This window comes from Tamandua tetradactyla, chromosome 11 (genome assembly GCF_023851605.1).
Source record: "Tamandua tetradactyla isolate mTamTet1 chromosome 11, mTamTet1.pri, whole genome shotgun sequence".
In the NCBI taxonomy this organism is placed as follows: Eukaryota; Metazoa; Chordata; class Mammalia; order Pilosa; family Myrmecophagidae; genus Tamandua; species Tamandua tetradactyla.
Genome location: NC_135337.1, coordinates 30,924,586 through 30,938,007, shown reverse-complemented (window position 1 = coordinate 30,938,007; position 13,422 = coordinate 30,924,586). Strand labels below are relative to the sequence as shown.

Below are 13,422 nucleotides of genomic sequence, written 5' to 3'. Positions count from 1 at the left end.
GTTTGGCAAACTATGATAGGTAGAAGTATGTAACTGAAGCTTGTGTATGAGTAACCTCCAGAGTGGTCTCTTGACTTTATTTGAACTCAGCCACTGATACCTTATTTGTTAAAATTCTTTCCCTGCTTTGATCAGATGGCATTGTCGAACCCATGGTGCCAGGGCCAGGCTCATCCCTGGGAGTCATAGCCCACATTGCCAGGGAGACTTTCACTCCTGAATATCATGTCCCATGTCTCCATTTAGGGAGAAATGTAATGATTTCATTTGCAGAGTTGGGCTTAGAGAGAGTAAGGCCACATCTGAGCAGCAAAAGAGGCACTCTGGAAGTAGCTCTTAGGCATTCCTATAGGTAAGCTTCTCCACTACATAAATAAGCTTGAAAATTACTCTTGGATTATGGTATTATGGTTAGAAAATGCAGTGTTTCCAGAAATAGTCTGATTGGTACAGAATATAATCATGCTCCTGAACACTAGTACTGTCCTGTATATTTCCTATGAGTAAGGATATTTGCTTATGTAACCACCGTTAAGTACAGTTATCATGTTCAGGAACTTATAACATTTACATAAAGCTTACAGTTTATATTCGAATTTTTCATATATCCCAATATCCTTTTGGGCATTTTCTTCTTTATTATTAGATTGACACCAGGAGCATTTATTTCATTTAATTGTCATTATCTCTTTAGTCTCTTCTCTTTTTTAAATTGTGGAAACATATATACAACATAACATTTTCCATTTCAGTCCTCCCAAGCATTCTATTCCATGAGATTAATCACATTCATAATGTTGTGCTATCTCACCACTGTCCATTACGAGGACTTTTCCATCACCTTAAACAGAAACATCCATTCCCTTTACTCTCACGTCCCTGGTAACCATACTCTACTTTGTCGCTCTGGGAATTTGCATATTTTAGTTATTTCATATATGTGTCATACAATATTTTCCCCTTTGTGTTGGATTTATTTCACACCACATGATGTCGTCAAGATTCAGCATGTATCAGAACTTCGTTCCTTTTCGTGGCTGAATAATATTCCATTGTATGTACATACAATGTAGATAAACTACATTTTTTAATTAACTTTTTAAATTGTATAATATATATATTCAAAGCAAAGATAGAAAAAAGCACGTTTTCAAAACACTCTTCAACAAGTAGTTACAGGACAGATCCCAGAGTTTGTCATGGGCTATCACACATCCTCTTAGATTTTTCCTTCTAGCTGCTCCAGAATATAGGCGGCTAGAAGGAAAACTATTTTTTTATTATCACCATCGACTTGTACATTTTCTTTTTTGTGAAAAATAACATATATACAAAACAGCAATAAATTTCACAGCACAACAGTTAGTTGTAGAACAGATTTCAGAGTTGGTATGGGTTACAATTCTACAATTTTAGTTTTATTTTTAACTGCTCTAAGATACTGAAGACTAAAAGAAATATCAGTGTAATGATTCAGTAATCATATTTGTTAAACCCTACCACCAACACCTTTGATCTTTCTATCCCACGGTTTAGGAATATTTGGACTATGGCCATTCTAACGCTTTCATGTTAAAAGGGGCTGTCACTAATATGGGTTGGGAGATGGAACTAGCTGATGTTCTGGAGAGGCTGGGCCCTCTAGGTTTCAGGACTTATCTGGTGGACCCATCTGAAGGTTGTAGGTTTCTGGAAAGTTACACTAGTACATGGGACCCTTGTGGAATCTTATTATTGCCCTAGGTGTTCTTTAGAATTGGCTGAAATGGTTTGGGTTGGGGTTTGGCAAACTATGATAGGTAGAAGTGTCTAACTGACGCTTGTGTAAGAGTGATCTTCAGAGTAGCCTTTTAACTCTATTTGAACTCTTTCTGCCACCGATACTTTATTAGTTACAGTTCTTTCCCCCTTTTTGGTTCCCTTTTTGATCCCATGGTGCCAGGGCTGGATTCATCCCTGAGAGTCATCTCCCACGCCACCAGGGAGACTTTTACCCTTGGATGTCATATCCCACATAGGGAAAAGGGCAATGATTTCACTTACAGAGTTGGACTTAGAGAGAGTGAGGCCACATCTGAGCAACAAAAGAGGCCTCCAGAAGTAACATTTAGGCGTACCTATAGGTAAGCTAAGCTTCTCTGCTACCTGCATAAACTTCACAAGAGTAAGCCTCTAGATCATAGGCTTGGCCTATTGATTTGGAAGACCCCAATGTTTGACACAGTATGAGGGAATTCCCTGATGGTAAAGTTTAATAGTTCCATATTTTTCTACCATCCCTCAATGGACTTTGCCAATACTCTTTGATTATCTACTTAATATGTTCTAGGATATATACAGGCATTATATTAAACTATAAAGGATTTAAAGCCCTCATTCTTATTCTGGGCTCCCTGTGTTTCAGTTGTTCAGATGAGGTATTCATACAGATTGAGTTGAGTATGTGCTACAGAAAATTTAGGTTCCAGAGAAAATAAACCTTTCTTCCTTTGGTCTCAAAGAGTAGGTGTGGTTCTAAGATATAGACAGTGTCTTCCTTACCCCTGTGTTTGAAATTACTTTAATCCCAACCTGATCAGCTTTGTCTTATCTCTAAATTCCAGGTTATAGATTTATAAAACAGCCTCTCAAAATCCAGAAATAATATTTAACACTCCAGACTAAATATGGTATAAACCACATTTTGCTTGTCGGTTCATCTGCTGATGAATATGTAGGTTGCTTCCCTACTCTTTGGCTATTGTAAATAATGCTACTTTAAGCATTGGTACTCAAATATTTGTTTGAGTCCCTGCTTTCATTTCTATACCTAGAAATGGAACTGCCAGGTCATAAGGTAGTTAGTTCTGTATTTTTTTCACTATCATAACTCCTTTGCACAAAAGATTTTAATTTTGATGAAGTCAGATTTAAGTATTTTTTCTTAACTTTCTTGTTCTTTTGGTGGACTGTCTAAGAATTTGTTGCCTAATACAGTGTCCTGAAGATAAGTCCCTATGTTTTCTCCAAAGAGTTTTATAATTGTACCTCAGATATTTGGTCATTGATCCATTTTGAGTTAATTTTGACATATGATGTGAGGATATAAAATTTAATGATGATAATTTGAGACTTGCCTATGGCCAGTCTTTAATACAGGCATACCTTAAGGATATTGTTTTGTTCCAGCCCACTGCAGTAAGGTGAATATCAATAAAACGAGTCACATGATTTTTTTTTGTTTCCTGGTACATATAAAAGTTATGTGTACGCTATACTGTAGTCTGTTAAGTGCACAATAATATTATGTCTAAAAAAATAATTCACATGCCCTCATTTCAGAATACTTTGTTGCTGAAAAATGCTAATCATCGTCTCAGTCCTCAGCAAGATCTAATCTTTTGGCTGATAGAGGGTCTTGCCTCCATGTTGATGATTGTTGACTGCTCAGAGTGGTGGTTGCTGAAGCTTGTGGTGGCTGTGGCAGCTTCTTAAAGTAAGACAGAAATGAAATTTGCCACGTGGATTGACTGTTCTTTTCAAAAAGGATTTCCTTGTACCATGCGTTGCTGTTTGACAGCATTTTACCCATAGTAGAATTTCTTTCAAAATTGAAGTCAATCCTCTGACACCCTGTAGCTGCCTTATCAATTGAGCTCATGTACTTTGCCAATTCCTTTGTTGTCATTTCAACAATTTTCATAGCATTTGCATGAGGAGTAGATTCCATCTCAAGAAACCACTTTCTTTGCTCACCCATAAGAAGCATATCCTCATCCATTCAAATTTTATCATGAGATTGCAACAATTCAGTCATATCTTCACTTATCACTTCTAATTCTAGTTCTCTTGCCGTTTTCACTACATCTGCAGTTATTTCCTCCACTGAGATATTGAACCCTTCCCTCAAAGTCACCTGTGTTTGTTTGAAATGATGTATGGACCCTAGAAAAGCCATGTTTTAATCCTAATCCCATTTTGTAAAGGCAGCTGTTTCTTCTAATCCCTATTCAGTATTGTAAATTTGGAACTGTAATTAGTTCTCCCTGGAGATGTGACTTAATCAAGAGTGGTTGTTAAGCCAGATTAGGTGACAACATGTCTCCACCCATTTGGGTGGGTCTTGAGAAGTTTCTGAAGTCCTATAAACGAAGAAACATTTTGGAGAATGAAAGAGATTCAGAGAGAGCAGAGAAGAAGAACATAGCCACGAGAAGCAGAGAGCCCACAAGCCATCGACCTTTGGCGATGAAGAAGGAAAATGCCTCTCGAGGAGCTTCATGAAACAGGAAGCCAGGAGAGAAAGCTAGCAGATGACACCTTGCTCTCATGTGCCCTTCCAGCCGAGAGAGAAACTGACTGTATTCGCCATGTGCCTTCTCACTTGAGAGAGAAACTTTGAACTTCATCGGCCTTCTTTAACCGAAGTATCTTTCCCTCGATGCCTTTGATTGGACATTTCTATAGACTTGTAATTGGAACGTTTTCTCAGCCTTAGAAATGTAAACTAGCAACTTATTAAATTCCCTTTTTAAAAGCCATTCCGTTTCTGGTATATTGCATTCTGGCAGCTAGCAAACTAGAACATCACCCTTAGGGTTGGAATCAGCTTCTTTCAAACTCATGTTAATGCTGATATTTTGAACCCCCCCCTCCATGAATCTAAATGTTCTTAATGACAGCTAGAATGGTCAGTCTATTCCAGAAGATTTTCAATTTACTTTGCCCAGATCCATCAGAGGAACCACTATTTACAACAACTGTAGCCTTGTGAAATGTATTTCTTTAAAAAGACTTGAAAGTTAGAATGTCTTCTTGATCCATGGGCTGCAGTACAGATGTGTTAGCAGACATGAAAATAACATAACGTCTTGTATATCTCCATCAGAGCTCTAGGGTGATCCAAGTGCATTTTCATTGAGCAGTAATATTTTGAAAGGAATCTTTTTTCCTGAAGAATAGACTCAGCAGTGGGGGTAAAAAGTTCAGTAACCCATTCTATAAACAGGTGTGCTGTCATCCAGTCCTTGTTGTTCCTTTTATAGAGCGCAGTCAGAGTAGATTTAGCATAATTCTTAAGGGCCCTAGGATTTTCAGAATGGTAAGTAAGCATTGGTTTCAACTGAAAGTCACTAGCTAGTTACCCCTAAACAAGAGAGTCAGCCCGACTTTTCCTCTTTAGCCGTAAAAGTCCTAGATGGCATCTTTTTCCAGTAGAAGGCTGTTTTGTCTGCACTAAAAATCTGTTGTTTAGTATAGCTGTTTTCATCAGTGATATTGGCTAGATCTTCTGGTTAACTTGCTGCAGCTTCTCTATCAGCACTGCTTTACCTTGTGCTTTTATCGTTATAGAAACAGCTTTCCTTAAACTTCACAAACCATCCTCTGCTAACTTGAAACTTTTCTTTGGTAGCTTCCTCACCTTCTCAGCCTTCATAGAATTAAAGAGAGGTAGGGACTTGATCTGGATTAAACTTTGATTAAGGGAATGTATGGCTGGTTTGATCTTGTATCCATACCACTGAAACCTTCTCCATATCAGCAATAAGGCTGCTTGACCTCCCTATAATTTGTATGTTCATTGGAGTTACACTTTCATTTCCTTCAAGAAATTTTCTCTTGCATTCAGGATGTGGCTGACTAGTGGAAGAGGTCTAGTTTTCAGCCTGTCTCAGCTTTTGAAATGTCTCCCTCACTAATCTTAATTTATTATTTCTAGCTTTTGATTTAAAGTGAGAGACATGAAACTAATCCTTTCACTTGAACACTTAGGGGCCATTGTAGGGTTATTAATTCACCGGATTTCAATATTGCTGTGTGTCAGGAAATAGGGAAGCCTGAGGAGAGGGAGAGAGATGGGGAACCACTGTTAAGTGGAGCAGTCAGAACACACACACAATTTATGTATTAAGTTTACCATCTTATATGGACATGGTTCTTGGTGCCTCAAAACAATTACGATAGTAACATCAAGATGGCTAATCACAGATCACCATAACAGATGTAATAATAATAGTGAAAACTTTAAAATTACCGAAATGTAAAACAGAGATATGAAGTGAATGTTGAAATACGGTGCCAATAGACTTGCCCAACATAGGGTTGCCATAATCCTTCAATTTGTAAAAAACACACAATCTGTGAAGTGCAGTAAAACGAGTTACCTGTACCTAGGGGCAAACAGTAATACATACCAGTGATCTCATGTTGAGTTTTCTTAGAGTGTAGAAAATTGAGGTGAAAAAAATTCCTAGGCTTATGAGATTTTTTATTTCAATTATTAGTAGGCTTTTTTTTTTCAGTATTTTTAAATTTACAGTAGTTGAGGAGATAATATATAGATTTTGGTATACCCAACCCTACACCCTCACATTCCCCTTTTATTGATAACGTACATTAATGTGATATATTTGTTAAAATTAATGAACCACTATTGATATATTAACTGTCATCCATAGTTTAAGTTTCATTATTTGTTTTGTACACATTTTTGACAGATGCATAGTAACATGTATCTGCCATTAAAATTTCATACAAAATAGTTTCAATACCCTACAGGTCCCCTGTACTTCACTGTTTCATACCTTCTTTCCCTCTTTGTATTCCTGGCAGCCACTGATTTTTGTAATGTCTCTTTAGTTTTGCCTTTTCTAAAATATCGTAATTGTGATCATTTAGTAGGTAGTCTTTTTTGACTGGTTTCTTTCACTTAGTGTTATGTAGTTAAGTTTCCTCCAGGTCTTTTTTTTGTGACTTGATAGCTCATTTCTTTTTATCACTGAATAATATTACGTTGTATGGAGGTACCACAATTTATCATTCTCCTGTTGGTGGACATCTTGTTTGCTTCCAGTTTTGTTTAATTATGAGTAAAGCTGCTAAAAATATTCCTGTGCAGGTTTTTGTGTGGACATAAGTTTTCTAGGCTTATATTATGAGAGTAATTCTTTGTTGATGGCACTTGTTAACTAGTAATAGTAGATGTATTTTTCAGGGATTTATAAATTCTCATGTATAAATGAGAGAGGGTTGGGATGAAATTGATACCAATAACCTTTTTGTGAAAAAAATTCAATACTAAGTTAGAGTAGAAGCATGGTACTTTAACCAGAACTATATTTTTAATAATGCCACCTTTACTCTAAAAAAAATTTTTTTACCTCATCAAAAGTAATAATTTTAATCTCACTTTTTTCTTATAGTTGGTATTTAAAGATGCTGCAGTGCTGTAAATGTAAACAATGGTTTCATGAGGCTTGTGTGCAATGCCTTCAAAAGCCAATGCTGTTTGGAGACAGGTGAGATATGCATTTGAACTTTACTGATTGATTTTTGTGACTTTCTTATGGTAATTGTTTGCAGTTTCAGATTTCTAAAAATAGTTTTTAATAGTGACTTTCAAAGAAGGTCACCTCAGGGGAAATTTTACTTACCAGTTTGTTTTGAGCATTGAAAGAAATGATCTGTAACGAAGCAGCCATCAAAATGTGTATGAATCTGTTTGTGAACTCTGAATGTCTCTGTGGTTGAAAAGTTTTCTCAATTTTCCCAGACATGAGCTATTTTATTATTTACCATATTGGAAAAGAAATTTCTTAAATCTCAGACACTGTCATAATGCAAATTATATATTTTTTTATTGTGAGTATCAGTCCTTCAGTCAGTTGTAGGATATTCACTTGCTGAATATTAGGTATAATTGCTTAATTTCTGTGTACCCTTGATTACTCAGTATTTAGTCAACTTTTTTTTTTCTTAGGTTTTATACATTTATTTGCTCTGTCTGCAGTTCTGGACCAGAATACCTCAAACGTCTACCATTACAGTGGTAAGTGTAGACATTTCTTCAAAGAAAAAAAGAGTCATATTCTTTAACCTGCTGAATGAAACTTTCTGTACTTATTTAGTTGGTAAATAAAAATTTGTTCTTTATGCTGGCTTTGTTACTTTTAACAAATATCTTCAAGTCTGATGTCGTTGTCAGTAGTGATTATCTAGTTTTATTGCCAAATTCATAAGGCTATTTGTTTTTGAATCACATAAAATATAACTTTCAAACATTTTTTAGACCTTCAGAATTCATTTTCATGTTTCTAGTTCTTTTGAGCTTTCAGAATAACACAGTAGGAGAGAAAAAGGTCTTATAACAAATCTGCCAATAATCTGCTTCAGTGTAGTAATTTTTGGACACGGGGAGGCAGAGCAATGAATTTTGGAGTTATATTAATAAAATATTTATAGTAAGTATTTAGACATACTTTAAGTGTTTTACATATTTTAGCAACAGATACATTTTAACCAAAATAGATAGCTAAAGTATGATCCGCTCTGTAGGTTATCTGATATCAAGCAAAAATCTTGATTGTAAGTTATTTTTTCTTAAGTTATAAATTCAATTATTTTTTAGTTTATAGCTCTCTTCAAGATAAGTAAATAATAAGTTGGTGTTTTCCCAATATTTTTGTAGGTAGTGATTAATTGTGTTTGAATATTGCTTAACATATTAACCCTGTATTCACATAAATATTCAATGTGAGTTTTTAATTACCAGCTTTATGAAGAAATTGTGACTTTTTAACAATTACCAAAAATGTTGTTTTTGTATATATTGATTATTTTTGGATTCCAGGGTAGATATAGCACACCTATGCCTTTACAACCTAAGTGTTATTCACAAGAAGAAATACTTTGATTCTGAACTTGAGCTTATGACATACATTAATGAAAACTGGGATAGATTGCACCCTGGAGAGGTACGTGGTCTTTAAGCTAACTTCATGAGCTACTTGATGTCTTTTTTGTTTCGTTTTGATTTTGAAAAACAACTAAGACATGTATAAATCAGTCTTAAAGCAGAATTTTATTTTTAGGTCTACTGAGAAATAAGTTTGATAAGGCTATTATTAGGAGCAGCCCTCTCACACTCCTTTGTTCATTGCCTTTGATCCTGGAAAAATTTAAGAGGAAGTAAATTACTTGATTCTTCCATTTTCTGAAGTGAGAATCATTGTAGTTAAAGATAGAATGGAGGGTGAAATCTGGGTATCTTACTCATGGTTTTGTCTCTTTTTCTTTTAAGCTTTCTATAAACTTAGAGGTGTAACCACTGCTCTTCTTTCCTCTCCTTTGGTACTCCCTTTTATGACCTTTGACTTGCAGGTATAGTGGGATTCAGTAATAAGGTGGGGATTTGAGTTATAAAACTTTCTAAATTGGAGATTATTTCCCTTCATTTTGACAACATCTCATTTTGCCATTCATCTGTGAAGCATAACAACCATGCTAGTTTACAAAGAATTTTTTTTTAAAGAATCTAAAAATAATGCCTGTTCATTTAAGAAAATTTTGAAACTATAGAATAGCACAAAGATGACAGTAGCTAGAATAAATTTTATAGTTACTTTATTTTTAGCATTTATTTAGAAAGATCAGAATATGTATGTTAGCTGTTAGGTTAAAACTAAAACATGTTTTATGATATGTGGAATTAGATATGTGGATGAATTATTTTTTGATGTAAAAATTGTGCAGACTTATTACTAATTGAGGAGCAGTTTCAGCTTTATTTGTGATTTTAGATTTTAGACAATTTATAAGGTTCATATAAAATAAAATAGTAAACCTTTTTTGGGGGGGTTTATGTGGCAATAAGGAGAATACAGTATACATTTATTTAAAAGTTGGTTGGTAAATCAGCTGCATAAAAATTTTAAAATGCCTGAAGAATACTTAGGTTTCAAAATCTAGGATAGTATTCAACTCAATTGAGCTTCGATACATTGAATGTTAGAAAGTGGAATATAAAATGTAATCCCGTTAAGTTTTCTGTTAAATGGTTCTTTTCTCAGATGAAGTTGAGAGAAAGTGAGTAACTTGTAAATTTGATAAATTTTAATAAACTGATGAGTAATAAGAGGAAAAGTAAGGGTAAGGCAGTAATTACTATTATGGTTTTTATAGTCATCTTAATATCTAATTCTTTAATGCATTCATCTTAAAATGCTTTCTTTCTAGGCCATGGTTCTTTTAGTACTTGTATATAACAAATAACCTCTATATACCTGTCATTACATTCAGTAGATTTTATGTTTCACTTCTGCAATACTTACTGTAGGCAGTGAGCTTACACATAAAAGTCAGATCATATTTTAATTAAAATACCACCATTCTCTATTAAAATTAAAATGTTAATGTTTAGATTTTATTTAATAGGCTAAAATTGTGAAACAATAAAATTCAGTCTACTTTTAAAGAAACACATTCTATTTATGAGTTTCAGATATCTCAGCTGTAGCTAAACTTCTAATATATATCAGGAAAAAATTTCCTTGATACATGTTTTCATTTTTTTTAGCCTGTGAGGTATTTTCTTAGAAATAGGACGTTTTGTTTCATTATATTTTGCCAATTTGGAAAAATGATGTTTCTTTTTTACTTAAAAATTATAAAAAGCATATGATTAAAATTTAACAAAATTTTGTAATAAAAAAGTTTTACTTTTTAAGGAATGTTTTCCATTTATTTGTATCATGAAATTTATTATTAGAAATGATTTTCTAATAATTTCTCATTGCACACTCTTCTGCTTTGAAATAAGAAAATATTCAAACTCTTTAGTTTGGCCATCCTTCAGATTGTTTATTCACAGGTGGAAGTTCATGTATTAATTGTGTGTTCTTTTGGGTGGTCAAAATCTTTAAACTGTATTTAGATTGGTTTTTAGGACAGGATTTTAATAATGAAGAGATTACAATATTTATATCACTGTAATGTTTAGTCAGTTTTTAAATTTCGTTTAGTTTTAAATGTTTGTGCTAATAGAAACAAGGATAATATAAGTAATGGATCATCCCAGAATATTTGGAAATTGAATTTTGTCATACTTCTCAAATTTAGGTAAACAGAAATTTCACATTGTTTATATTGTTGTTAAAAATCTTTTCATATAAAGCATTAATTACTTCAAGACATGATAAATAGTATATACTAAGTATATTATTCTTGGCTAAGTACATTGGAGTATTCAAAAGTCATTTTGAATATTAGTTCTTTTTATACATACTATAGATTATATTACATAGGGACTTGTTCTTGAAGTTTCTCCTCAAAAATAAAACAGAACACTGGTTGTGTTATATTACTTTCTTTTTTTTTGTTAATTAAAAAATTTTTCTTAAAAAATATAATAAGCTAACACAAGCATTCTTAACTTATGATCATTCCATTCTACATATATAATCAGTAATTCACAATATCATCACATAGTTGCATATTCATCATCATGATCATTTCTTAGGACATTTGCATTAATTCAGAAAAAGAAGTAAAAAGACAAGAAAAAATTCATACATACCATACCCCTCACCCCTCCCTTTCATTGATCACTAGCATTTAAAACTAAATTTATTTTAACATTTGTTCCCCTTATTATTTATTTTTATTCCCTATGTTTTACTCATTGGTTGATAAGGTAGATAAAAGGAGCAACAGTCACAAGGTTTTCACAGTCACAGTCACATTGTGAAAGCTGTATCATTATACAATCATCTTAAAGAAACATGGCTACTGGAACACAGGTCTACATTTTCAGGGAGTTCCCTCCAGCCTCTCCATTACATCTTGACTAACAAGGTGATATCTATTTTATGTGTAAGAATAACCTCCAGGATAACTTCTCAAGTCTGTTTGGAATCTCTCAGCCATCGACAGTTTATTTTGTTGCATTTCACTCTTCCCCCTTTTGGTTGAGAAAGTTTCCTTAATCTCTTGATGATGGGTCTCAGCTCATTCTCGGATTTCTGTCCCACGTTGCCAGGAATGTCCACACCCCTGGGAGTCATGTCCCATGTAGACAGGGAGAGGGCAGTGAGTTTACTTGTTGTCTTGGCTGGAGAGAGAGGTCACATCTGAGCAACAAAAGAGATTCTCTTGGGGGTGACTCTTAGGCCTAATTTTAAGTAGGCTTGATCTATCCTTTGTGGGATTAAGTTTCATATGAACAAACCCCGAGATTGGGGGCTCAGCCTATAGCTTTGGTTGTCCCCACTGCTTGTGAGAATATCAAGAATTCAACTTGGGGAAGTTGAATTTTCCCCCTTTCTCACCATCCCCCGAAGGGGACTTTGCAAATACTTTTTTATTCACTGTTCAAATCACTCTGGGATTTATCAGGACATCACTCTGGACAAACCAACAAAATCTCATGCCCTACTCAAGGTTCCATGTACTTATGGTATTCAATTAAGCTGTCTACATATGTTATATTAGGAAATGCACTAGTCAAATATATTACTTTCTCTTAAATGTTGAATGCCTCTTACTCCCCCGTCCCCCAAGTCAGATAAAACCTTTTGATATTTTGAGAAGCTGAGTGAAATTTTCATAGTACTTTTCTTAGAAATATATAATAGACACCTAGTTACACAGAGGTGCTTATCCATATTTACCATTCCTAGATGGAATTATAACTTAATTTTATGAATATTGTATGTGATGACACTGGTTAAACTTTAGTGGTATTTAAAAACAATTTCTTTGTATTTCCAATTTTAAACACATGTTTAGATCTCTAAATACTTTATGTAATCTTATCAAATCAATGATATTCTGTTTAATGTGCTGTGGGGTCTTTTAAATTGTCATTAAGGAAATAACGTGACTTCTTTTAATAACTAAGCATAGTTAAAAATATTAGGCTTCTTTTGGAGACAGTAGTACCCTTTCATAATGAAAGCATTCAGCATTCATCTATCATATATTTTTTTCTTAGTTCACTACTTTATAGGATTTCTGTGAAGAGATACTAAAACTTTTAGGCCATGTTAAAGGATAGTTTTATGCTGTTTTTCCTTATGTGTGTGGTTTTTTGTTTTGTTTTGTTTTGTTTTACATAGAGTCTTGAAGTCCTAATGAGATATATAGACTTAGAGTAGCTGTTTGAGGAGACTATGTTTTGAAATATTTTCTTTGACATAGTAAAAGTATATAATGAAACATTTGAGACTTCAGTAAAGGTTGCTTAAAGTTTTTATTTGAGAATGAAGTATCACTGTTGTTCCTGGTTGCTTTGGGGAGGTTGAAATGAGATATTAATATTTTTTGGAAACCTTCTGTTCTCATTTGTCTATGATTCCTAATGAGATTTGAAATCCTGGTTACGTAAGACAACCCACTTTTCTGTAAACTGTGGCCTTAAATTTTAAAAACCCGAAGTTTGATAGCAGGAAAATGTGTTTTGTGCTGCCTCACTTTTTGAGGGAGGTGGGGAGAAAAGCATAGATAAAATTCACAGATACTATGGTGAAAATGATATTTGGGGTAGGAAAAAAATGTAGCATTATAGAGGTAGTATATATAATACTTTATGTGAAAATTATATGAAATTTGGCTAACAGTAATACTTGGGGCTTTGAATATTACATATCAATGTACAGTTTATAGGTT

At 33.8% G+C, this 13,422-nt stretch overlaps 1 protein-coding gene across 1 annotated transcript in view; it reads left to right on the top strand.

The window, feature by feature from the left end:
- Window positions 1–13,422, top strand: part of MTF2 (metal response element binding transcription factor 2) — a 35,608-nt gene that overhangs the window by 6,860 nt on the left and 15,326 nt on the right. Inside the window, exons 5-7 of the mRNA XM_077120253.1 lie at window positions 7,182–7,277; window positions 7,739–7,807; window positions 8,609–8,732. Of these exons, the coding sequence (XP_076976368.1) occupies window positions 7,182–7,277; window positions 7,739–7,807; window positions 8,609–8,732 (289 nt within the window). The remainder of the gene's footprint in view (window positions 1–7,181; window positions 7,278–7,738; window positions 7,808–8,608; window positions 8,733–13,422) is intronic.